Below are 18243 nucleotides of genomic sequence, written 5' to 3'. Positions count from 1 at the left end.
AAGATAGAGGATAAATAAGTAATGCTATTTATTTTTGCTAGGTAATAAGTGATTTTATTGATTATCTGAAGATTTGGGAAGCCAAAGCTAATGAAGAAAGAGAACTTTATAAAAAGAAGAAGAAAGGCAAAAAAAAAAATCAAAAAATGAAAATGAAGTTGATGATAAATTTTTTTCGCAATTACTCCTAGTACTCTTACTGGATTAAAAATTACGTTACAGGCTACTTTAGAGCTAAGTGAATTTTTGCAAAAAGAATGTAATTTTGAGTACTTGATGACATCGCGGCTTAATCAAGATCAATTAGAAGTATGTATTAATCGTTGGATTTTTATCAAATGAATAATTAAAAATTGTTATAGTAAATATTCTTTTTTTTTTTAATATTTGAATCTTATTTAATTTATAGAAGTTCTTCGGTATAATGCGGAGTGTTTGTCGTTGCAACGATCATCCGGATACAATCCTTTTCGGGCAAGTTTTTCGATTATTGTGTTCATATTCATTAGTCACGCCGCCGAAAGGGTCCAATGTCACAGCTGGTGAATTACTACAATCTTTAATGCAGTCCAAAGATTCTCTGGCTACAGCTAATGCATTAAAAAAATTGGCTGAATGAAATTGACGCTATTGTTGAAAATGGTATTTCTAGTAATAATTATTCGTCTAGTGATGATAATAATAATACATTTTCTCATCCAAATACCTCTGTGGCTAAAAAACCCTTTGAAAGCTTGTTAGACGAAGATAGTGATGACGATAATGATGATACTATACCGTCATTTATTAGAAAACCATTCGAAAGTTTATTAGACGAAGATAGTGAGGATGATATAGAGGACGATGATGATTTGTATCACGATAATCATTATCCGTTCGAAAATTTAACTGAGGTTGACGATTCTTCTACTGAAAACAACATTAATCATCATAATCAAAATAAAATTAATATTGATTCAAATGAAACTTTTTACAAAGTGAAAATGATTGGGAAGGAAGTAATAGTTTTCGTGATGACCAGCATTACCATCATGATTATGATGTTGTTTCCACCAGTGATGGTATAGTTGCTTATATTGCTGGATATGTTGCGAGAAAATTTCAGCGAATGACTTCTTGCTGTGAATGTATTGAAACATTACGCTCTGCGAATTCCTCTGAACGTGATCGGGTCATATAATTAATGAGCAATGGTGGATTAATTTTTCCCAGTGAAAATTTATTCAGACTAATTAAAAAATTGGAACAAATAGTTTTAACCGTAGTTGGTACTAAAACTGTTAAAATAAATACTATGCACCAAGTGCTAGAGAAAATAGCAAAAGCTAAATGCCTCCCCATCCTAGGATGTGATGAACACAAAAAGGAGCTTACGGCTAAAATATTGAATAATTTTGTAATTATGAGAGGTAATTTTTTAGCTAATCTTATCAACCGAACTCTTAACGAACGAAAGATGATGGCCAAGAAACATCGTAAAATTTCTAAACTAGCTTAACTTATTAAACTCTTCAGTAATATTCTACTTTCAACATATATACGCTTATTAATTAAGAATAAAATTACCTAAACTATTTGAATACTTTATTATTATTATTATTATTATTATTATTATTATTATTATTATTATTATTATTATTATTATTATTACTATTACTATTATTATTATCCCAATTCGCAACTAAAAATGAAATTTTAATGTTTTCTTTTGATAAATGTGATTGTACATTGCATTCCGCGTCATTTATTTAAAAACCTGACATTAGAGACACTTGCGCACTCTAGTGGTGAAAGATCTGTCCTCCAATTTTCGGACGCTTGTAATACATTACGATCGTCCTCCTTATATCTAGCCTCCGTGGCTGTCAGTTAACTTCACTTTTAAGCATTATTTGTCAGTTTCTATGTAATGACACTAACTACCAATGGCGTTGTAGTCGCTCAAGACATAAAAATACATAGAAATAAAATAAGTGTCGATAAAATGGATTATTATCTACGTACCATGTTATTCGGTCGATACATTTAACACATTTTATATATCCTCTTGTGAGTTAATATATTTCTTTTTATTTCTGATCTTTATTGCAAAAAAATATTTGCTAATTCCAATTATCACCTATTCTATTCTACACACTGTATGTACATACACATAGATTTAAATATATAAATATATTAGGTGATATATTTATAACTATATTATATTTGGTCTAGTGCATTCGGTATTTTATTTTTAATAAAACTATTCAACAAAATTCCAAATGCCAAATAGCCCTACTATTTTTATTTAAAACAAAAATATTAAATAAAAACAATATCAATAAATAAATTAGTTTATCAAGTGTTAGTCATTAGACTTTATAAAATATCAATAAACGCGAATTAAATCGTGACACCTTAAAATGTTCACATATCAAAATATTTAATGATATTTATTTGTATTTTTTTAATACGCTGTTGATAGTGTCATATAGGCTAAGAATTTTTAAAGTAATAATTAATAGGTGTCATATAATTAGTTGTTAATAAAAAATCCGTAGAATTAAAAAATAAATTAGTACCATGGATGGGATTAAAAGTGAAGATGATAGTCAGCGAAGTATCAACGATGGCGATTGGCTCTGTCCTGATTCACAGTTAGTATTATTATTTTATTTAATATTTTTAATTATTTGTTTACTTAGCTGTTGAGGTATTTTAATTATCTATTTATCAGTTAGATTATTATTCATTTTATAATCATTTTTTTTAATGTTTACAGGTGTGGAAATGTCAACTTTGCCAGACGTAATTCTTGCAATCGCTGTGGAAAGGGTATTAAAAATAAATATATATTTTTTTTATTATGAATTAAGTAAATTTTTAATTAATTCAGAGTTTTAAGTATTTTACTATTTTATAATTCGATAAAATTTATCAGTAATAATTCAATTAATTGAAATTATTTTGTTGTAGATAGAGGAGAGTATGCTAAGAAGAAAAAACTCGGTCAAGAGATAGGTAAAGTTGCTGCAGAAAAAAGTCGCGGATTATTTAGGTAATTTTTCAATAATATGTGATATTAAATTTGGAAGACATCTGACAATTTTTTAAATTTTATTCGATAAATAATTTATAAAGATATTATAAAATATTTATAAAGAAATTATTTTTCTGTATTTAGTGCTGATGATTGGCAGTGTAGCAAATGTGGTAACGTCAACTGGGCAAGACGACAGCAATGTAATATGTGCAATGCACCTAAATTTGGTGAAGTTGAAGAGCGAACCGGGTATGGTGGTGGTTACAATGATCGAGGAGTAGTCGAGTACAAAGAACGACGGAATGACGACGATGACGAGTACGATGAGTTCGGTAGGCGACGCAAGAAAAGAAAAATCGATCGCTCTGATGATGATTCTAAGGATTCTAAGTACAGTAGCTCGCCGAGGAGTAAGTCAAAAGATTCTAGTGATGATAAAATAGCCGATGATTCGGCGCTGCATGATGAAGTTAAAAGTAATGTAAGTAATCTTCGCAATTCATGATAATTTTATTAGAATAAATAATTTTTAATTAATAATTAATAATTACAATTTTCAGTATAATGATGAAGAAGAAAATGAAGATGAAGACGACGATGAAGAAGGAGATTTATCAAAATATGATTTGAGTGAATGGGATGATTTTGTGCCAGAGAAAAAAAGGTTTTCTCATTTATATTAAATATTTTTTTTTTTTATTCAAATATTACTGCTGCCCAATTTCCAAACACAGTGACTGACAATTTTGATATTTTTAAAAATTTTTCTTATTAAAAAAAACCCATGCACGCCAAATTGATAGAACATTTAATTTATGAATAGAAAATAAATTTAGAAATTTACTTTTATAATAGTTTACTATCATTCGTAAATCGTTTGAAAACTTTCAGTCAGTGAAAGGCTTTTAACAGGTTTGCTTCCATTCGTGATTGTGTAATTTATTACTAAGATCACACTGATAACCTTACGAATAACTATAATAATTTAATTGAATACCTTATTACTTATATCACCTAGTAATTGATAAGTCTTAGAAGTGTAATAAACTTTAAATAAGTACACGAGTTTTTGTTTTGATTTTTTTCAGATGAAAAGGAGTTTGGAGCTCGAAAATTGCCACAAGCTTTGATGATTAATTAAATGATAGATAATAAAGATTTGAAATTATTATATTATATATAATATATATATATATATATATATATATATATATATATATATATATATATATTTGCTCGCAGAGGACTATGATTTAAATTAGATCGTACTTCGTTAAAAAATTATAGGAGTATGAAAGTAAAAATTTAGCATATGCGCGTTAATTTGTCATTGTGATATTTTGACAGTCGACACTCTAATATATTTAATTAAAAAATATAAAATCATAATTAATTATTATTTAAATATTAGACTGTTGAGTGATATTTAAAAAATAAATTACATAAATCAATAGAAGATTTTTTTATAATAAACTGCATTAGATATTTTTTTTTTAATTAAAAAAATTCCAGTCCTAATTTATTAAAAAAAAATTATAAAATAATTAAAGCTTTAATATTTATTAGGGAATTGTAAGGAATAAAAAAAAAGAATGTTATTTAAATATTAAAAACATCATTTTAATGAACTCTATAATACATTATAATAATAATTAATAAATTTGTGTGTTGCGGTAGGATCATTTAATTGAAGAAAAAAAAAACAATCATCTTTTCTCACCATCTACTAAAATTACTACAATCAATACAATAACATTTGCTGAAAGTGACTTTTATGCACTTGACTTATTTTTCATTTTTTTTTTTTTATTTATTCGTCTTGTAAATATTCTTTATTTTTCATTTAATAATAAAAATCATTCATCAACAACATAATTAGTCAGTTATTATTATTACCATTATTATTTAATCATTTCATACATAATATTAAAATAATAATAATAATAACCATGATAATAATAATTACTAATTGTTATCATAATTATTATTACTAATAATTAATGGTTTTTTTTTTATATGCAAGTTATAATTATGCGGATATTTATTACAAAAAATTAAATAATAATAATAATAACAATAATAATAATAATAATAATATTAATAATAATAATTGGGATTAAGAATAAAAGAGACGGATAACTATCCAAGTTATGTAATATGGATGGGATTATTAATATATAATCGCGTATATATACAATTACGAAATTTTTTTTGAGCCTGTAAAATTTTCTCCTCGTTAAAAAGTTATTTAATTTTACAATTAAAATTAAAAAAAATAATTTTTAAAAACAATTTAGTTATTATTAACTAAATTATCTGCTCTTATAAATATATATCTAATCTATAAATTTCATTCACATGTCAACGACGTCACGAATAATAATAATAATAATAATAATAATAATAATAATAATAATAATAAAAATAATTTCATGTCAATGGGGTCATTCGATTCTTCACTTGGCTCTTAAATGAAATGTAATTTAAAAAAAAAAAAAAATTATTTTCAGAGATCGTTAAAAATTTCTCTTTGCTATAATCATACTAGTGTATCCATTACCGTATTAATAATAATAATAATAATAATAATAATAATAATAATAATAATAATATCAATAATAAAATAATAAAAATTAAAGATGTTAGCAATATAATACCACATTCGCATTTGAAAATCTCATACAACAATATTAATGACACGTGCATTCCGAGCGATACAATTAACAATGTACTATTCGGACAGATAAGCCTGATTTTACACAAATATTTACAATATTACGTCATTATTATTATTATTATTATTATTATTATTATTATTATTATTATTATTAATAATAATATCATTATTAACACACCACCCTCAATATATATCACCAATTAACGCATAAGCCGTACAATTATTTAAATAATAATAATAAATGACGTATAAAAGAATTTACAATGTTTATTATATATCGCAGCCGAATACCCACGTGGAGATACTAACGAATAAAACAATTATAATTATTATTATTACTATTATTATAATTAATAATAAGAATATAGTTAATAATAATTATATATTAATTAATAATGACAATAATTAATTATTAATTATTATTATATTGCACGGAACACCGTTGTTGCATTGGAGAGACTCGCGAAAGTGGTAGCGAGGGAATAATCATTATTCTAAATTAATTTATTTTTTATACTTTTATTATTAATTTAATTACTTCTATCGATAATAAAAAAAAGGCCCGATTCGTTCACACGCTCGCTTATCATTCATATTTAATATTTAGTATTTAAATCAGTTCTTGAACGATCGGCATTTAAATTTATTTATTATTATTATTATTTATTTTTTTTTTGTTTATTACCAGCACAAGTAGTCCTGTATATTTTATTTAGGCATGAAGAACTGTTGATGCGCGTGAGAGTTTGGCGGTGGATGAAGACTTGGATGAGGTGGGCCACTGCCTCTCGTTCCAGTCGCGTACAATTGCTGCTGGAAGTTGTGAAATTGTTGGGCGTAGTTAGGATCATTCATAGATGGTCCACCGCCGACAAAAGGGCTGTTCTTGAAGTTCCCCGTTCCGCCACCCATGCTGGGAGGAAGTGGCTGAGAGGCATCTGGAGGAGGTCCTAATCCCATAGGTCCTTTGCCAGCAGGTCCATACATCCCGGGATTCTGATTAGGAACTTGGTTCTGCGGCACCATATCCGGCGGGAAGACTTTGTCAGGATCCATCGGACTGCCGGGGAAGACACCACCACCAACCATGTGCTGCTGCATGCGCATCATGTTCGGCTGAGGACGCATATTGCCGACGGACGGCCTCATAGACGGATGCATGTTTGGATTCATTTGCTGGCCACCGTCCATTCTTGGAGGGCCTAAGCCTCCACCAGGTCCCATACCAGGAAGCCCGCCGCCCATATTACCCGGTGGCATGCCTACAGAGTGCTGAGGAGGTTGCGGAGGTCCACCCATGTTGTTAGGCATGCACCCGTTCGGGAAGTACTGGAGATTAACAGACGGCGATTGCTGCATTTTGTTCTCCATGTTTCCAATGGAATTGCCAAAACGCGGAAGAAAGTCAAGACTCGGCGGCCCACGCGGAGGATGGCCGACGTTCGGCCTCGCGGGTAAGTACTGTATTGTGTTTGGAGCACTGGGTTTCACCTGGATATTAGCTCCGTTGTAGGGGCTGGGACCACCCATGTGCTGTCCCATCAGTCTGGGAGGTGGCGCGTGATCACCTCCGTACCCACCTCCCGGACCTGGAGGGCCATTGTGGCCCATCATTCCACCGTGACTCATCATGGAGTGAGATATTTTGTTAGGCCCAACTGGACTCCCTGTGTGAGATGTTGTCGGACTGTAGCTCCCTCCAGGAGGTCCTCCTAGGCCCATACACATTCCACTGACGTCGTTGGGTTCATTTACTGGGCCACCCATATGACAGCCACCGTTCATTTCTCCGCCGCTCATTTGCATCATGTGCATATTGTGTGAATTGTTGAAAGGCATCATCCCGGGGTTGCCGGAATGCATTGGCCCGCCGTCGTTGCCCACCGAGTTGCTCGCAACGGTGTTGGACAGCTGTTGGCTCATTTGTGCTAGCGAAGTGATAGGATCACCTCCCATGTTCATGAATGGACCACTGTGATTCATAGACATACCACCGAGACGACCTCTCATGTTGTTTGGATCGAGAGGTTGATTGTCCGGCTGGTTGGCTCTACTACAGGGAAATGAGGCCATCTGGTTACCCATAGGTGGTCCGGAGTTATTCGTTGGGTTGTTTTGTTGGTTCAGTCCTGGAGGCTGCTGCTGCGTCGGAGGCTGTTGCATTTGTTGCTGCTGTTGCTGTTGCTGTTGCTGCTGCTGCTGCTGCTGCTGTTGCTGTTGTTGCTGTTGTTGTTGTTGCTGCTGCTGCTGCTGCTGCTGCTGCTGCTGCGGCGGTGGTTGTACTACTTGAGGCTGCGACTGCTGCGGAGGCGGCTGAAGCTCCTTGGAAGGCGGTGATGTTTCAGGCTTAGTATTAGGCGAGGCAGGTACCGTTCTTGGAGGTCCCATGCTGTCTGACATTGGGTTCATCGGCACTGGACTGCTTTGTGCGCTAGCGGAAGATTTGTTGGGTTTCACGTCCACTGGAGTCTGAGGCGCCCCATTACCTGGAGTGTGAGGCGTGTGTGGCGTGTGAGGACTGTGTAAGGAAGCACCGAAGCCGCGGTTCATGCTGTCCATCGACGGACTTGAACCCTCGGATCTTGCTGGATATTGGTTATTGTTGTCCATATTTCCCGATACTAGTCTTCCAGCCATGTCTGCGTTGTTGACGTTATTGTTACTGAAGATTAAAAAAAAAAAAAAAAAAAAAAATTTTTTTTTATTTCTGCTAAAAAATAAAATATTAAATATAAAAAATTAATACTTACTTTTGAAGATTACCGTCCTTTAAACTAGTATTAGGCTGTTTTTGGATGGTGAGTTCTTGTCCTTCAAATGAATTAATATATGTTATCTGTTGAGGGCTTGGTACAGGCATTAAGCTTGCTTCTTTAACTCCAGCTGCATTCACTATACCACCATGCTGTTGCTTCTGTTGAGCTAGTGATTGCAGCGTCCGGCCAAACATATTATCCACTGTTAAAATATTACAACATTATATTAATTAAAAAATATAACATTATATTTTTTATTAATAAAGTATAATTAATGAATAAATAAAAAAAAAAAATAATTACCATTAGGTTGATTAGAAGGAAATTCAAGAGAAGACTCTTTTTGTGGTGTATTACTGGGACTGAGTGATGTTAAATGTGAGTGTGAGACCGGAGTCCCAGGATTACTATGATTTAATCTCGTGGTAGACGTAGCGGACTGCGAACCGGGGTTCGGCGAATCCTGACTAGTCGGACTCTGCCCTGGCAAGTGTCCGGGCCGCTGAGACGTCAGCTGAAACTGCCGATTGCAGTCAGCAGGAGAGTTGAGCGCCGAGTTCGCTCGCGGGGATGGCAACGACAGGTTACTCGTCGGATTGTTCGGCGAGGACGGGTTTGGACTTTGGGTCGCGATTGGCACACTGGCTGACCGCGTTGTCTGGTGGTAAGGCGGCGGAGGTCCTTGACTCCGCGGCATACCGGCCATCATACCCGATCCACGCAGTGATACTGATCCAGGACTTCCAATTCCACCCTAAAAAAAGTAATTTATTAATTTAGAAATCATAAATTTTGCTTATTTTCTTAATAATGTAGATTTTGATAAAAATAAAAAACTTACTTTATTTTTTCCGTCTAAAAATGATGGCTGTAATTTATTTATATTCCAGTCTATGTTATTTGGACAGGGACCTCCAGGTGTACTAACAGGAGGCATATTTCCAGAAATACCTCCGGGAGTCATCGGCGGTCCCGGTTGGTTTGGATCCATCTGGGCATTCGGATCGTCTTTTTGTTGCTCAGCAAAAAACATCATCTGCATTTTCCTTATCGTCGCAAGGGAATTTTCTCGGTGCTGTCTTTGCTGTGGCGTTAAATTTTCGTCAGGAACCTTTACACCTTGTAACGATGGCTGGAGTCCGCCTGGACCTGGACTTGTTGATCCACCCAGTAGTGAGTTAGGACCTATCGTCGTATTAGGATTTTGATTATTCGCCGGATTTCCTGGGGAATTCGGCACAAGGCAAGGCACGTCTAAATTTGTATCGTCCAACGAAGACTCGGGGTTACCCATGGTATTGCTACCATTCAGGCTTCTTAAATTGGACTGGTCATTCCAAAACGACGGAGCATTAGGGTCGAGGACTGGCAAATCTGGCGGTTGTTCCGTCGGGAAGCCGCTGTTTGGTGGTGGTGGTTGACCACCACCACTCTTTTGCTTCATTACCGCCAAATTGTTCAACCATTGGGCAGGATTTTGCCGAAACTGGGTTACTTTATTTGGATGTCTCTGTAACAAGCAATAAAAATAATAATTATTGATTAATTAATTAATTAATTATAATTACACAATAATCATAATAATCTTAAGTCAGTTTATCTAATTGACATTGACTTTGATCATTAATTGAATTCTTAACCTTGACTATCTCGTAAATGTCTACTATTTTTTTTATAGTGTTACTTAATCACTAGTTTTTATCACAATAATTTTATCGACACTGAAATTGTAATTAAATGATTTTTAATGAGAATTTTTATACTAATTATCATCATATATGTATCTTTTACTCATACTGTTATGTTTACTAATTACGAAAATTGTATAAAATATCCCGTAAAAAATTTTTAATTAATTTTTGAATGATATAAATTTTTTCGGAGGTTCCTATAAAATATTTTTAGCTAAATTAAAAGAAATTTTGTAATTTATAATGCTGCAATACTTTTCCTTATACATATATATATATATATATATATATATATATATATATATATATATATATATATATATATATATTAGTCTGTCTTTTATCTTAATTTTTTTTATTTTTTCATATCAATTTCTAATAATATCAATTATCAATTAATAATCATTTTAATTTTTTACTAGGCATCACTAAATAAGAATTTATTTTTGTGCAATTTTCGAGCTAGAATTTTAGAATTTAAAAATTTATACATAAATGAATAAAAATTAAACATACCTCTAAAAATTTTTTAGTTGCTGCTTGAGAACAATGATAAGCAATAATAGAGGGAAATTGTCCTTGTAAAACAGCTTCAGCGCCTTTATTCGCTAATATCGTCGAAAAAACAAATATTTGGCTTTGCTGCTGCATATACTGGGCCTCACCACCAGTTCCACTGCCCATTTGTTTAGCAAGTACATTACTAACCAACGGTTGGATACCATCTGCAAATATTAACACCAAAAATAAGCTCCAATTTTTTAAAATCATCCAATAAAATATTAAGAAAAATAAAATTAAAAACATACCACTGGAAATATCATCATTGGGGTTATGATCACTTTCCTGCTTAATCAGCCCGATCATAGACTGTCCTCCGTTGCCGTTTTGGGCATCCGTGGGCATATTGTTGTCCCCATTGGCTGGGTCCAGCCCCGGATCACGAGGACACTCGGTGGTGTCATCGCTGATGGGCACGTCGTCGTGGTTTCCACCAGGCGTTTCCTCTTTGATCTTAATCGCATCACCGTCAGGCTCCTCCTTGACGACGGTGCTCGAAATACAACTCGACTCGTTGGCCTTACTTTTTTCCATTTTCATGGCTCAAGATATTTTTTGCGGTTAAATGTCAAACATCAACAGCTGATTTGTTAATTAAGAGCCTCATTATACTCATATCCGGGGTATTTTGGCGTACGTACCATAAACAATCCTCAGCTCGAACCAAAAGATTGAGGTTATAAGCGCACAAAATAAAAAAAAAAAAAAACAAAAATGGAGATCACTCCTGTGATGATTTATAAATACAAAAGTCTTTTAACCACACAAACTTCAGCTACATTAAAATTATCTGTGGAAATAATTCCACGGTAGCAATTTTTAAAGTTTGCTTTAAAATTAACCACTGGATGATGCATTTAATCGAAAATAATCTAACCATAACACTCAATATCCAAGCGACTGGTCATCTTTCACAAATTCACCCGCTAAAAATCTCCAAGCCGTTAAATCACAACTCATCAATCTTGTAAATCTGTCAAAAATAAAAATAAAACAATAATTATAATAAAATATTTATATTTAATAATTAATTTAAAATAAATAAATAAATAATAAAAACTCACGATGCGGCATCAGTTGGCAACATAATCACCCATCCAGTCTCCGATACTCCGAAATCACCAGCAGCAATCGGAACATGATCAGCCAAACGAAACCCAGATAAACACTTGTATAAATTAATAAGCAAACTCGCGCGTCTTAAAAGTAACTTGCGACCACGTTTTACTCTTGTCCCTTTTTTTCCAACACCTTCACTACCACCTTTCCGCACAACTACGTACCAAACTGGCTCGCTCTGTAAAATAAATTACTTATTTAATATTAAATTTTACAAGTAACAATTGTTGTTTCAAATATTCGTAAACATACTTATAAATAATAATAATGGAAGCTTAATATGTTATGTACACATAACAATTATTAAATATATATCACCGAGATGTGTACCCTCCACACATATATATGTCATATATATTTATATATGTATATATAGTATATGTACATGTATATATGTATATGGAGTATATATTAATAATACAACTATCACTTAAAACACAGCATTCTTCTTTCTCTTGCTCCACACAACTTTTATTTGTCACTCTTCATGGTCACTTTGATTATTTATTTCTTTTACGCACGATTGCCAACTACCAGCCGCTCTCGCTCTCTCACTCCTTCACTGAAGTTCGTTAGTTGGGAAACCAGACAACTTAACTCCAAAACGATAAACGTTTAACTTATTCTCACCAGAACTGTTTGTTTTATCAACCTCAACCCTAAAGTTTGTTTTTATTAATTATACCACTTGTGTTTTATTTATATTTATCTAATTATTATTATTTTTATTTATTTTGGTATTTTAGTTTTTTTAAATAAAATAATTATGAATTTTAAATAACACAACTAATTATATTTACCTTTTCAGTGAGATGGCGCTATTTTTGTATTATTTGAATAAGGAAACAAGATAAATTTATTGTACCTGTAGGTAAAAAAAGGATAAAGATGGAGGAGATTGGAAGGAAGGAAAATAGAGCAAGAATTAAACTCTTAAATATGTATGTATAGTGGATTGTATGATATTCTTGTTGCTAGTGTGATGGTGGTACAATTGTTAGTAGCTCTGCTTATTGATATAGTTAGCGGCTACTTTCATCCAAGATCTTCGATAATGATACTCAAAATAGCGGACCGACAATTGTTTTATTTTTTTTAAAATTACATAGTTAAAAAAAAAATTTTTTTTTTTTAAATAAAATTAGCCATCTAAAAATTTTTATTTTTTTATTGAAAAAATTATTATGAAAAAATAAAAAAAATTTTTTTTCATTTTTAAAAAACTTCAAAAACCATAAGTGCAATTTATTAATTTTAATTTAATTATTAATTATTAAATTAATTAATTTTATTATTATTTCTTGACTTCTTTTTTTTTAATTTTATTTAACAAGCAAATTTATTATGAAAAATTATTTTTAAAAAATTGCGTTTTTTATTTATTTAAATTTTTGCATGTAAATTTTTTTTTTGTGCCATAATTTATTTGCGAAAAAAATTATTAAAATTATCAAATTAATTATTATAAAAATAGTGTCAACTTTTTAATTTTTTTTTCAAATAAAATTCTTTTATTTAGAGATCCTGAAATACAAGATGGTGATTTTAAATAATTAAAAAAAATAAATCAATAATAAAATAATATTTTATTAAATGAATTTCATTGTTTTTGTATTAAATCGCCGTCTCGAAAATATTTAATGAGGATTGAATTTATGCTTGGAGATGATACAAGAGCACTAAACCTGAATTCTTGATTAACAAGAAAAAAGGGGTTGGCGAATATAAGTGTTATACATATGTATAAGTATAGTATACACGCTCAATTGTACGCTTACAAATATATGTACGTACGTACAATTATACATACAACTACCGCAAATGCCGCCATTTGCTCTCATTTTTTTTACTTTTTATCAACATTTATAAATATAATTTGATGGTTATAAATATCTGTACATATTTTCAGACCTAGACGCATCAGACATCATTGAAACTATTATATATTTGTACATACACATATCCATAATATATTTGTATATATCTGTACATATTTATATATATACACTGATTAGCTAATTTTTGCATTGAGCAATAAATGAAATTAATCAAAATTAAAACTTATTTTAATGAAAATTAAAATAGAAATTTGAGCATAGAATTCAGAGCAGACAGGTTATTTACTTTTTGTAATTGAATACTTGTCATAACCTCTAAATAAACGTCAGCTGGCTTGAAGCAGGACTAATTAAAAATTGGAGCAGAATTAAATAATTAAGAAAAAATAATTAAATTTCAATTTATAAAAAATGACACAATTAGAATTGGATCCGCAATTTGTACAAGGATTGAGATTACTCCATTCGAGCAATAAAGACTCCATGGACCAACTGAGGACTCTGCTAGATGAAGCCATCAAACAGAAACATGGATTTTCTAAAATGCTTTGCAATGTTTTGCATAAAAAGGTATTTTAATTTTTTTTAATTATTTAAAAATTTTTTTTTATTTTATTTTTGATTAAATAAATTAATTTTTGATGAAATAAATTTATTTTTAATTAATTAAATTTATTTTTGATAGTACACAATCGAAGAACCAGTCCTAAGTGATCACAGTAGCTGCAGCAGTAAAAAAAGCAAAAGTTCCAGCTCCTCCAAACACTCAGCAAAGTTTAGTAAAAGCGACTCTGTGGAAGAAATTCCAGCACGTGACACTCCGCCTGACATATCTGAAATCGAGGAAGATAATCTTGCTGAAATTCTCGAGGATGATTTAACTTGCGTAGTCTGCAAGGGCATGGACGTCGGTGCGAGGAACAGGCTAGTTGAATGTGCGGATTGTCACTCGCTTTATCATCAAGAGTGTCACTCTCCCGTGATACAGGACTCGCAAATAGATGTACCTAAACATATTTGGTATTGTTCGCAATGTATCAAAGCTCATCAGGTATTTTATTATTTTATTTTAATTTTTTTATAAAAGTTAAAAAAATTGATAGTTGTCAGCTAATTTTATTGTATTTTGTCTTTATTTTTTTGTTAACGATGATTAAATTTTTTTTAGCCGATTAAAGAAAAAGGTTCCCCAAAACCAGACTCTAAAAAAGATAAAAAGAGTTCAAGTAAGTTAATTTGCCGAGTATTTATTTATTTTTAATCGAGGACTGAAATTATTCATTTTTTTAGGTCAAAAACACTCAGAAAAATATAAAAGCTCGAGTGAATCTTCATCGAAATTAATACCAAATATAAATATTATCGGAGGTGACAAAAGGTTCAAAGAAGTTGCGAAAAAGTCGAAAGACAAACGGTCATCTAGTAAACACTCTAGTCCTTCGTCGTCTTCCTCAAGGAGTTCAGATAAAACTTACAAGTCGAAATCAAATGCTGACTAGGTTAATTATAATTGTACATACTAGCAAAACTTACTTTCACACGTCTACATTTTTAGAGAGTGAAATTCAAAATTTTTCGTCGGATTCTATTAAAATTAATATTTTAATAAATCTTACGGTTTATTAAAAAGAAAGATAAGGAATATTTAGTTTTCTTTCAGCAGCTTAGGATTAAAATTTGCTGATTCTTCATTTTTATAGCAAGCCTAGAAGCTGCTGTTTGTACAATCGCGAGGAAAATATAATTCTATTCTTTCTTATCTTTGCTGAATTTGACAAATTTATACAAAATATAAATTTCTTTTTAACAAGATGTTTAAATTATTTTTTTTTTTTTTTCTTCAATCAATATAATTTCAATTTTTAAAAATAAAATAGTAAAAAAAAAGTAATTAATTGGGCACTAAAAAATAATAAGATAAAATTTTCTTTTTTGTCTATTTTATTAATAAATATAATATTAAACATTAATTAAATGTAGAGAAGCAGTATTTGATTTTTTTAATTTCTTTTTTTTTTTTTTTTAATAAATAAAACAATTATTTATAATACCAATATACTTTTTGCAATTTTAATCAAGTTTGTTCCTACGTTCCATGAAAATTTGGCAAGAATCATTTCGTTAACTTTTGTTCATTTAATCCATCCTTTTAATTTATATTAATAAACTTATCAATTGTTTACTTTATCGTGTGTGTACGTGACTTATAATCTAAAGTGCTGGAGAGGGAATCGGATATTATTTACATGGATATTTTTTTTTTTTTTTTTTATATATAGAATACAATGAGTATGAGCACACACGAGTATTAAAAAAAAAAAAAAGCCAGCAACTTTACAACTGTATTTTCATTATCATTAATATTAATATTATAATTATAATTATTTTGTTATAAAGTCTTCAAGTATATGAACAACTTGTACATACGTGGACAATTGACAATTTTATTTCATTTATTTTTAGTACATATTATTTAATTAGTTTGTTTAAAATTCAATTAATACAATTAGCGTCTTTTACATCACAGCTATTATACAAAAAGTTTTTATTCATTCATTATTATTATTATTATTATTATTATTTGTTTCTTTTTATGTACTTATACTTTACTATTTTTTATTTTTAATAAATAGCGTAAAAAATCATTTATTTTAAATACTCATGTGTGCACATTTAACGTACAGTTTAAAGTGTACGTCAATCTGTTAAATTTTTATTTAATTCGGGGATTCCTAATTTTTATTAAATAATTATAAATTAATAAATATTAATTTTAGTGACCAAATAAAAAAATTTAAGTCCAATTGCAAATTAATAATTACACAGTTGCGCATTTTAAATGCGACATAATTTTTTTTTATATTAAAAATAAAGTGTAAATTTTTTTTTTATATATAAACAATTTAGTGTATAAAAAAATTAAATTAACAAATATTTAATTAATTAATTAAAGACACGTGTACAAATAATTATAAGCACTTTTTTTATGAATTTAATTAGGAAGACGTTTTGCCCATTGGGGTAACACGTTTTATTATTTACGTGTCTGTAAATAATAAATTTTTATAGTAATAATAATAATAATAATAATAATAATAATAATAATTTTTAATATTTAATTAATTAATAATTATTAACGATACTATACAGCAAGAAAAATATCTAGCGTAATTAATATTATTTAAATTACAATGCACAGATTGACGTACTCTCGTCATGGAGTTAACTCCTAAATGCAAATAAATACAATATAAAAACAAATATTACGTACACAAGAAATTAAAAAAAAAATTTTTTTTTCTTTTTCTTTAATATTTATATTTAATTAATTTATTTACTATATAGACTTATTTATCATTAAATTTAATATTCAGTAGTTTAATTCAGTACTTTGCGGATGAATTTAACAAACTGTGTATTTAAGTACAAGTGTTGAGTAATTAAAAGAAAATTTTTTCTCAATATAAATTTCTTGTATACGTAAAATTTAATTTTAATTATTTTTAATTTAATAATATCATTCGGACGATAACGATTTCAATAGTCGATTTTAAATTTTAATAATTTATTTAAATTTGTTTATGTGCGTAGAAGAGCGCCGAGAGAGCCTTGGCAGTGCTCAATTTATTTTTTTTTTTATAGTTCATTACTTTACTTTTAATTTAATTTTAATTTTTATTTTGTTCATTACTTTAGGCGCAGTCCAGGCGTTTCATTCTCACGCAATTTGCTTTTGTATAAAAAGAAACAAAATATATAAATATATATACGCTTATAATTGTAAAAAAATAATTATAATAGATTGAGAAAAAAAATACAAAAGATTGTAAACAAAAAATTAAAAAAAATAATTTCCAGTCACTCGGCTTAAAAAAAAAAAAAAAAAAAAAAATATGTATAATTTTTTTTTTGTTCGTTTTATATATATTTATATGTATATGTAATTGTATATATGTATACTGAGTATTTAAACTTAGACATGGCCATGCTATTGCATACTGAATAAGTGTAATCACATTTAGCTGTTTTTCATTTTTTATCATTTGATAAGTAGCTTTTAATTCAGTACAATTAAAACTGTTATTATCAACTATGTTTATTAATTAAGTGTAAAGAATTTTTTTTTTTTAATAAAAAAATTTTTTTCAATCACTGTCACGGAAAAAACAAGTGATGACACTGGATATCATCCCAGATTATACTGAGTGATTTTTTTTTAGATAGTAGCTAGTATAATCCAGATAACAATGAGTATAATCCAGATTACACTGAGTATAATCCAGATATCACTGAGTATAATCTGGGATGATATCCAGTGTCATCTTTTTATTTCCGTTTTATGCGTACACACATATAAAAAAAAAAAAAACACTAATCATATTGATATAATTTTGCAGAAAAAAAAAATTAATTAAACAAATAGATTGAGACATTAAAAAAAAATTAATTACAAAAAATAGTACACCCAATTAATAAATATTTGTAAATAATACAGTAATAAATGAACCATTGAATCGATGTACAATAGATACTCGGAGACAAACGAACTAATTGTCTAATGTGTATCTATCAACTGTGC

General features: G+C 29.8%; 3 protein-coding genes across 5 annotated transcripts; 2 read left to right on the top strand and 1 right to left on the bottom strand.

Moving 5' to 3' along the window:
- Positions 1-2235: 2235 nt before the first annotated feature.
- On the top strand, positions 2236-4472 carry LOC141527201 (zinc finger Ran-binding domain-containing protein 2). Its single transcript, XM_074242556.1, has 6 exons — positions 2236-2636; positions 2762-2814; positions 2956-3037; positions 3164-3503; positions 3583-3686; positions 4111-4472. Exons 1-6 carry the CDS (start codon positions 2563-2565, stop codon positions 4112-4114), a joined length of 657 nt encoding a protein of 218 aa, XP_074098657.1. The 5' UTR covers positions 2236-2562; the 3' UTR covers positions 4115-4472.
- Positions 4473-4730: 258 nt separating this feature from the next.
- Lgs (BCL9 domain-containing protein legless) lies at positions 4731-12209 on the bottom strand. The gene is made up of 8 exons (XM_074242544.1): positions 12079-12209; positions 11772-12004; positions 10956-11680; positions 10663-10871; positions 9297-9965; positions 8759-9209; positions 8450-8657; positions 4731-8361 (listed from the first exon to the last, which is right to left on the bottom strand). The coding sequence occupies exons 3-8, from the start codon at positions 11245-11247 to the stop codon at positions 6408-6410; spliced, it is 3783 nt and encodes a 1260-aa protein (XP_074098645.1). The 5' UTR covers positions 11248-11680; positions 11772-12004; positions 12079-12209; the 3' UTR covers positions 4731-6407.
- Positions 12210-12425: 216 nt separating this feature from the next.
- Positions 12426-15463, top strand: LOC141527200 (integrator complex subunit 12). 3 transcript variants are annotated; one of them, XM_074242554.1, is made up of 6 exons: positions 12426-12563; positions 12635-12767; positions 14089-14234; positions 14350-14715; positions 14833-14890; positions 14955-15463. In XM_074242554.1, exons 3-6 carry the CDS (start codon positions 14148-14150, stop codon positions 15161-15163), a joined length of 720 nt encoding a protein of 239 aa, XP_074098655.1. In that variant the 5' UTR covers positions 12426-12563; positions 12635-12767; positions 14089-14147; the 3' UTR covers positions 15164-15463. The 3 variants fall into 3 exon arrangements, with proteins under 3 accessions (XP_074098655.1, XP_074098653.1, XP_074098654.1); XM_074242552.1 differs by having other exon boundaries at positions 13736-14234; XM_074242553.1 differs by lacking the exons at positions 12426-12563; positions 12635-12767 and having other exon boundaries at positions 13367-14234; positions 14970-15463.
- Positions 15464-18243: the final 2780 nt, after the last annotated feature.

The sequence above is a fragment of the Cotesia typhae genome, unplaced genomic scaffold (assembly GCF_013202065.1).
Source record: "Cotesia typhae breed Kobodo isofemale line unplaced genomic scaffold, CoteBio_Ctyphae contig_4, whole genome shotgun sequence".
NCBI classification, from domain to species: domain Eukaryota; kingdom Metazoa; phylum Arthropoda; class Insecta; order Hymenoptera; family Braconidae; genus Cotesia; species Cotesia typhae.
The sequence above is the reverse complement of the archived record's forward strand: the minus strand, read 5'-3'. Positions and strand labels throughout refer to the sequence as shown.

Bases quoted from the DNA above. Each gene is read 5' to 3' on its own strand.
- LOC141527201 (XM_074242556.1), top strand. From the start codon at position 2,563: ATGGATGGGATTAAAAGTGAAGATGATAGTCAGCGAAGTATCAACGAT. The intron at 2,815-2,955 runs GTATTAAAAATA...ATTTTGTTGTAG, and splicing joins TTGCAATCGCTGTGGAAAGG to ATAGAGGAGAGTATGCTAAG. The intron at 3,504-3,582 runs GTAAGTAATCTT...TACAATTTTCAG, and splicing joins ATGATGAAGTTAAAAGTAAT to TATAATGATGAAGAAGAAAA.
- Lgs (XM_074242544.1), bottom strand. From the start codon at position 11,247: ATGAAAATGGAAAAAAGTAAGGCCAACGAGTCGAGTTGTATTTCGAGC. The intron at 8,658-8,758 runs GTAATTATTTTT...ATATTTTAACAG, and splicing joins TCCTTCTAATCAACCTAATG to TGGATAATATGTTTGGCCGG. The intron at 8,362-8,449 runs GTAAGTATTAAT...TTTAATCTTCAG, and splicing joins AAGGACGGTAATCTTCAAAA to TAACAATAACGTCAACAACG.
- LOC141527200 (XM_074242552.1), top strand. From the start codon at position 14,076: ATGACACAATTAGAATTGGATCCGCAATTTGTACAAGGATTGAGATTA. The intron at 14,716-14,832 runs GTATTTTATTAT...AATTTTTTTTAG, and splicing joins AATGTATCAAAGCTCATCAG to CCGATTAAAGAAAAAGGTTC. The intron at 14,891-14,954 runs GTAAGTTAATTT...TCATTTTTTTAG, and splicing joins AAAAGATAAAAAGAGTTCAA to GTCAAAAACACTCAGAAAAA.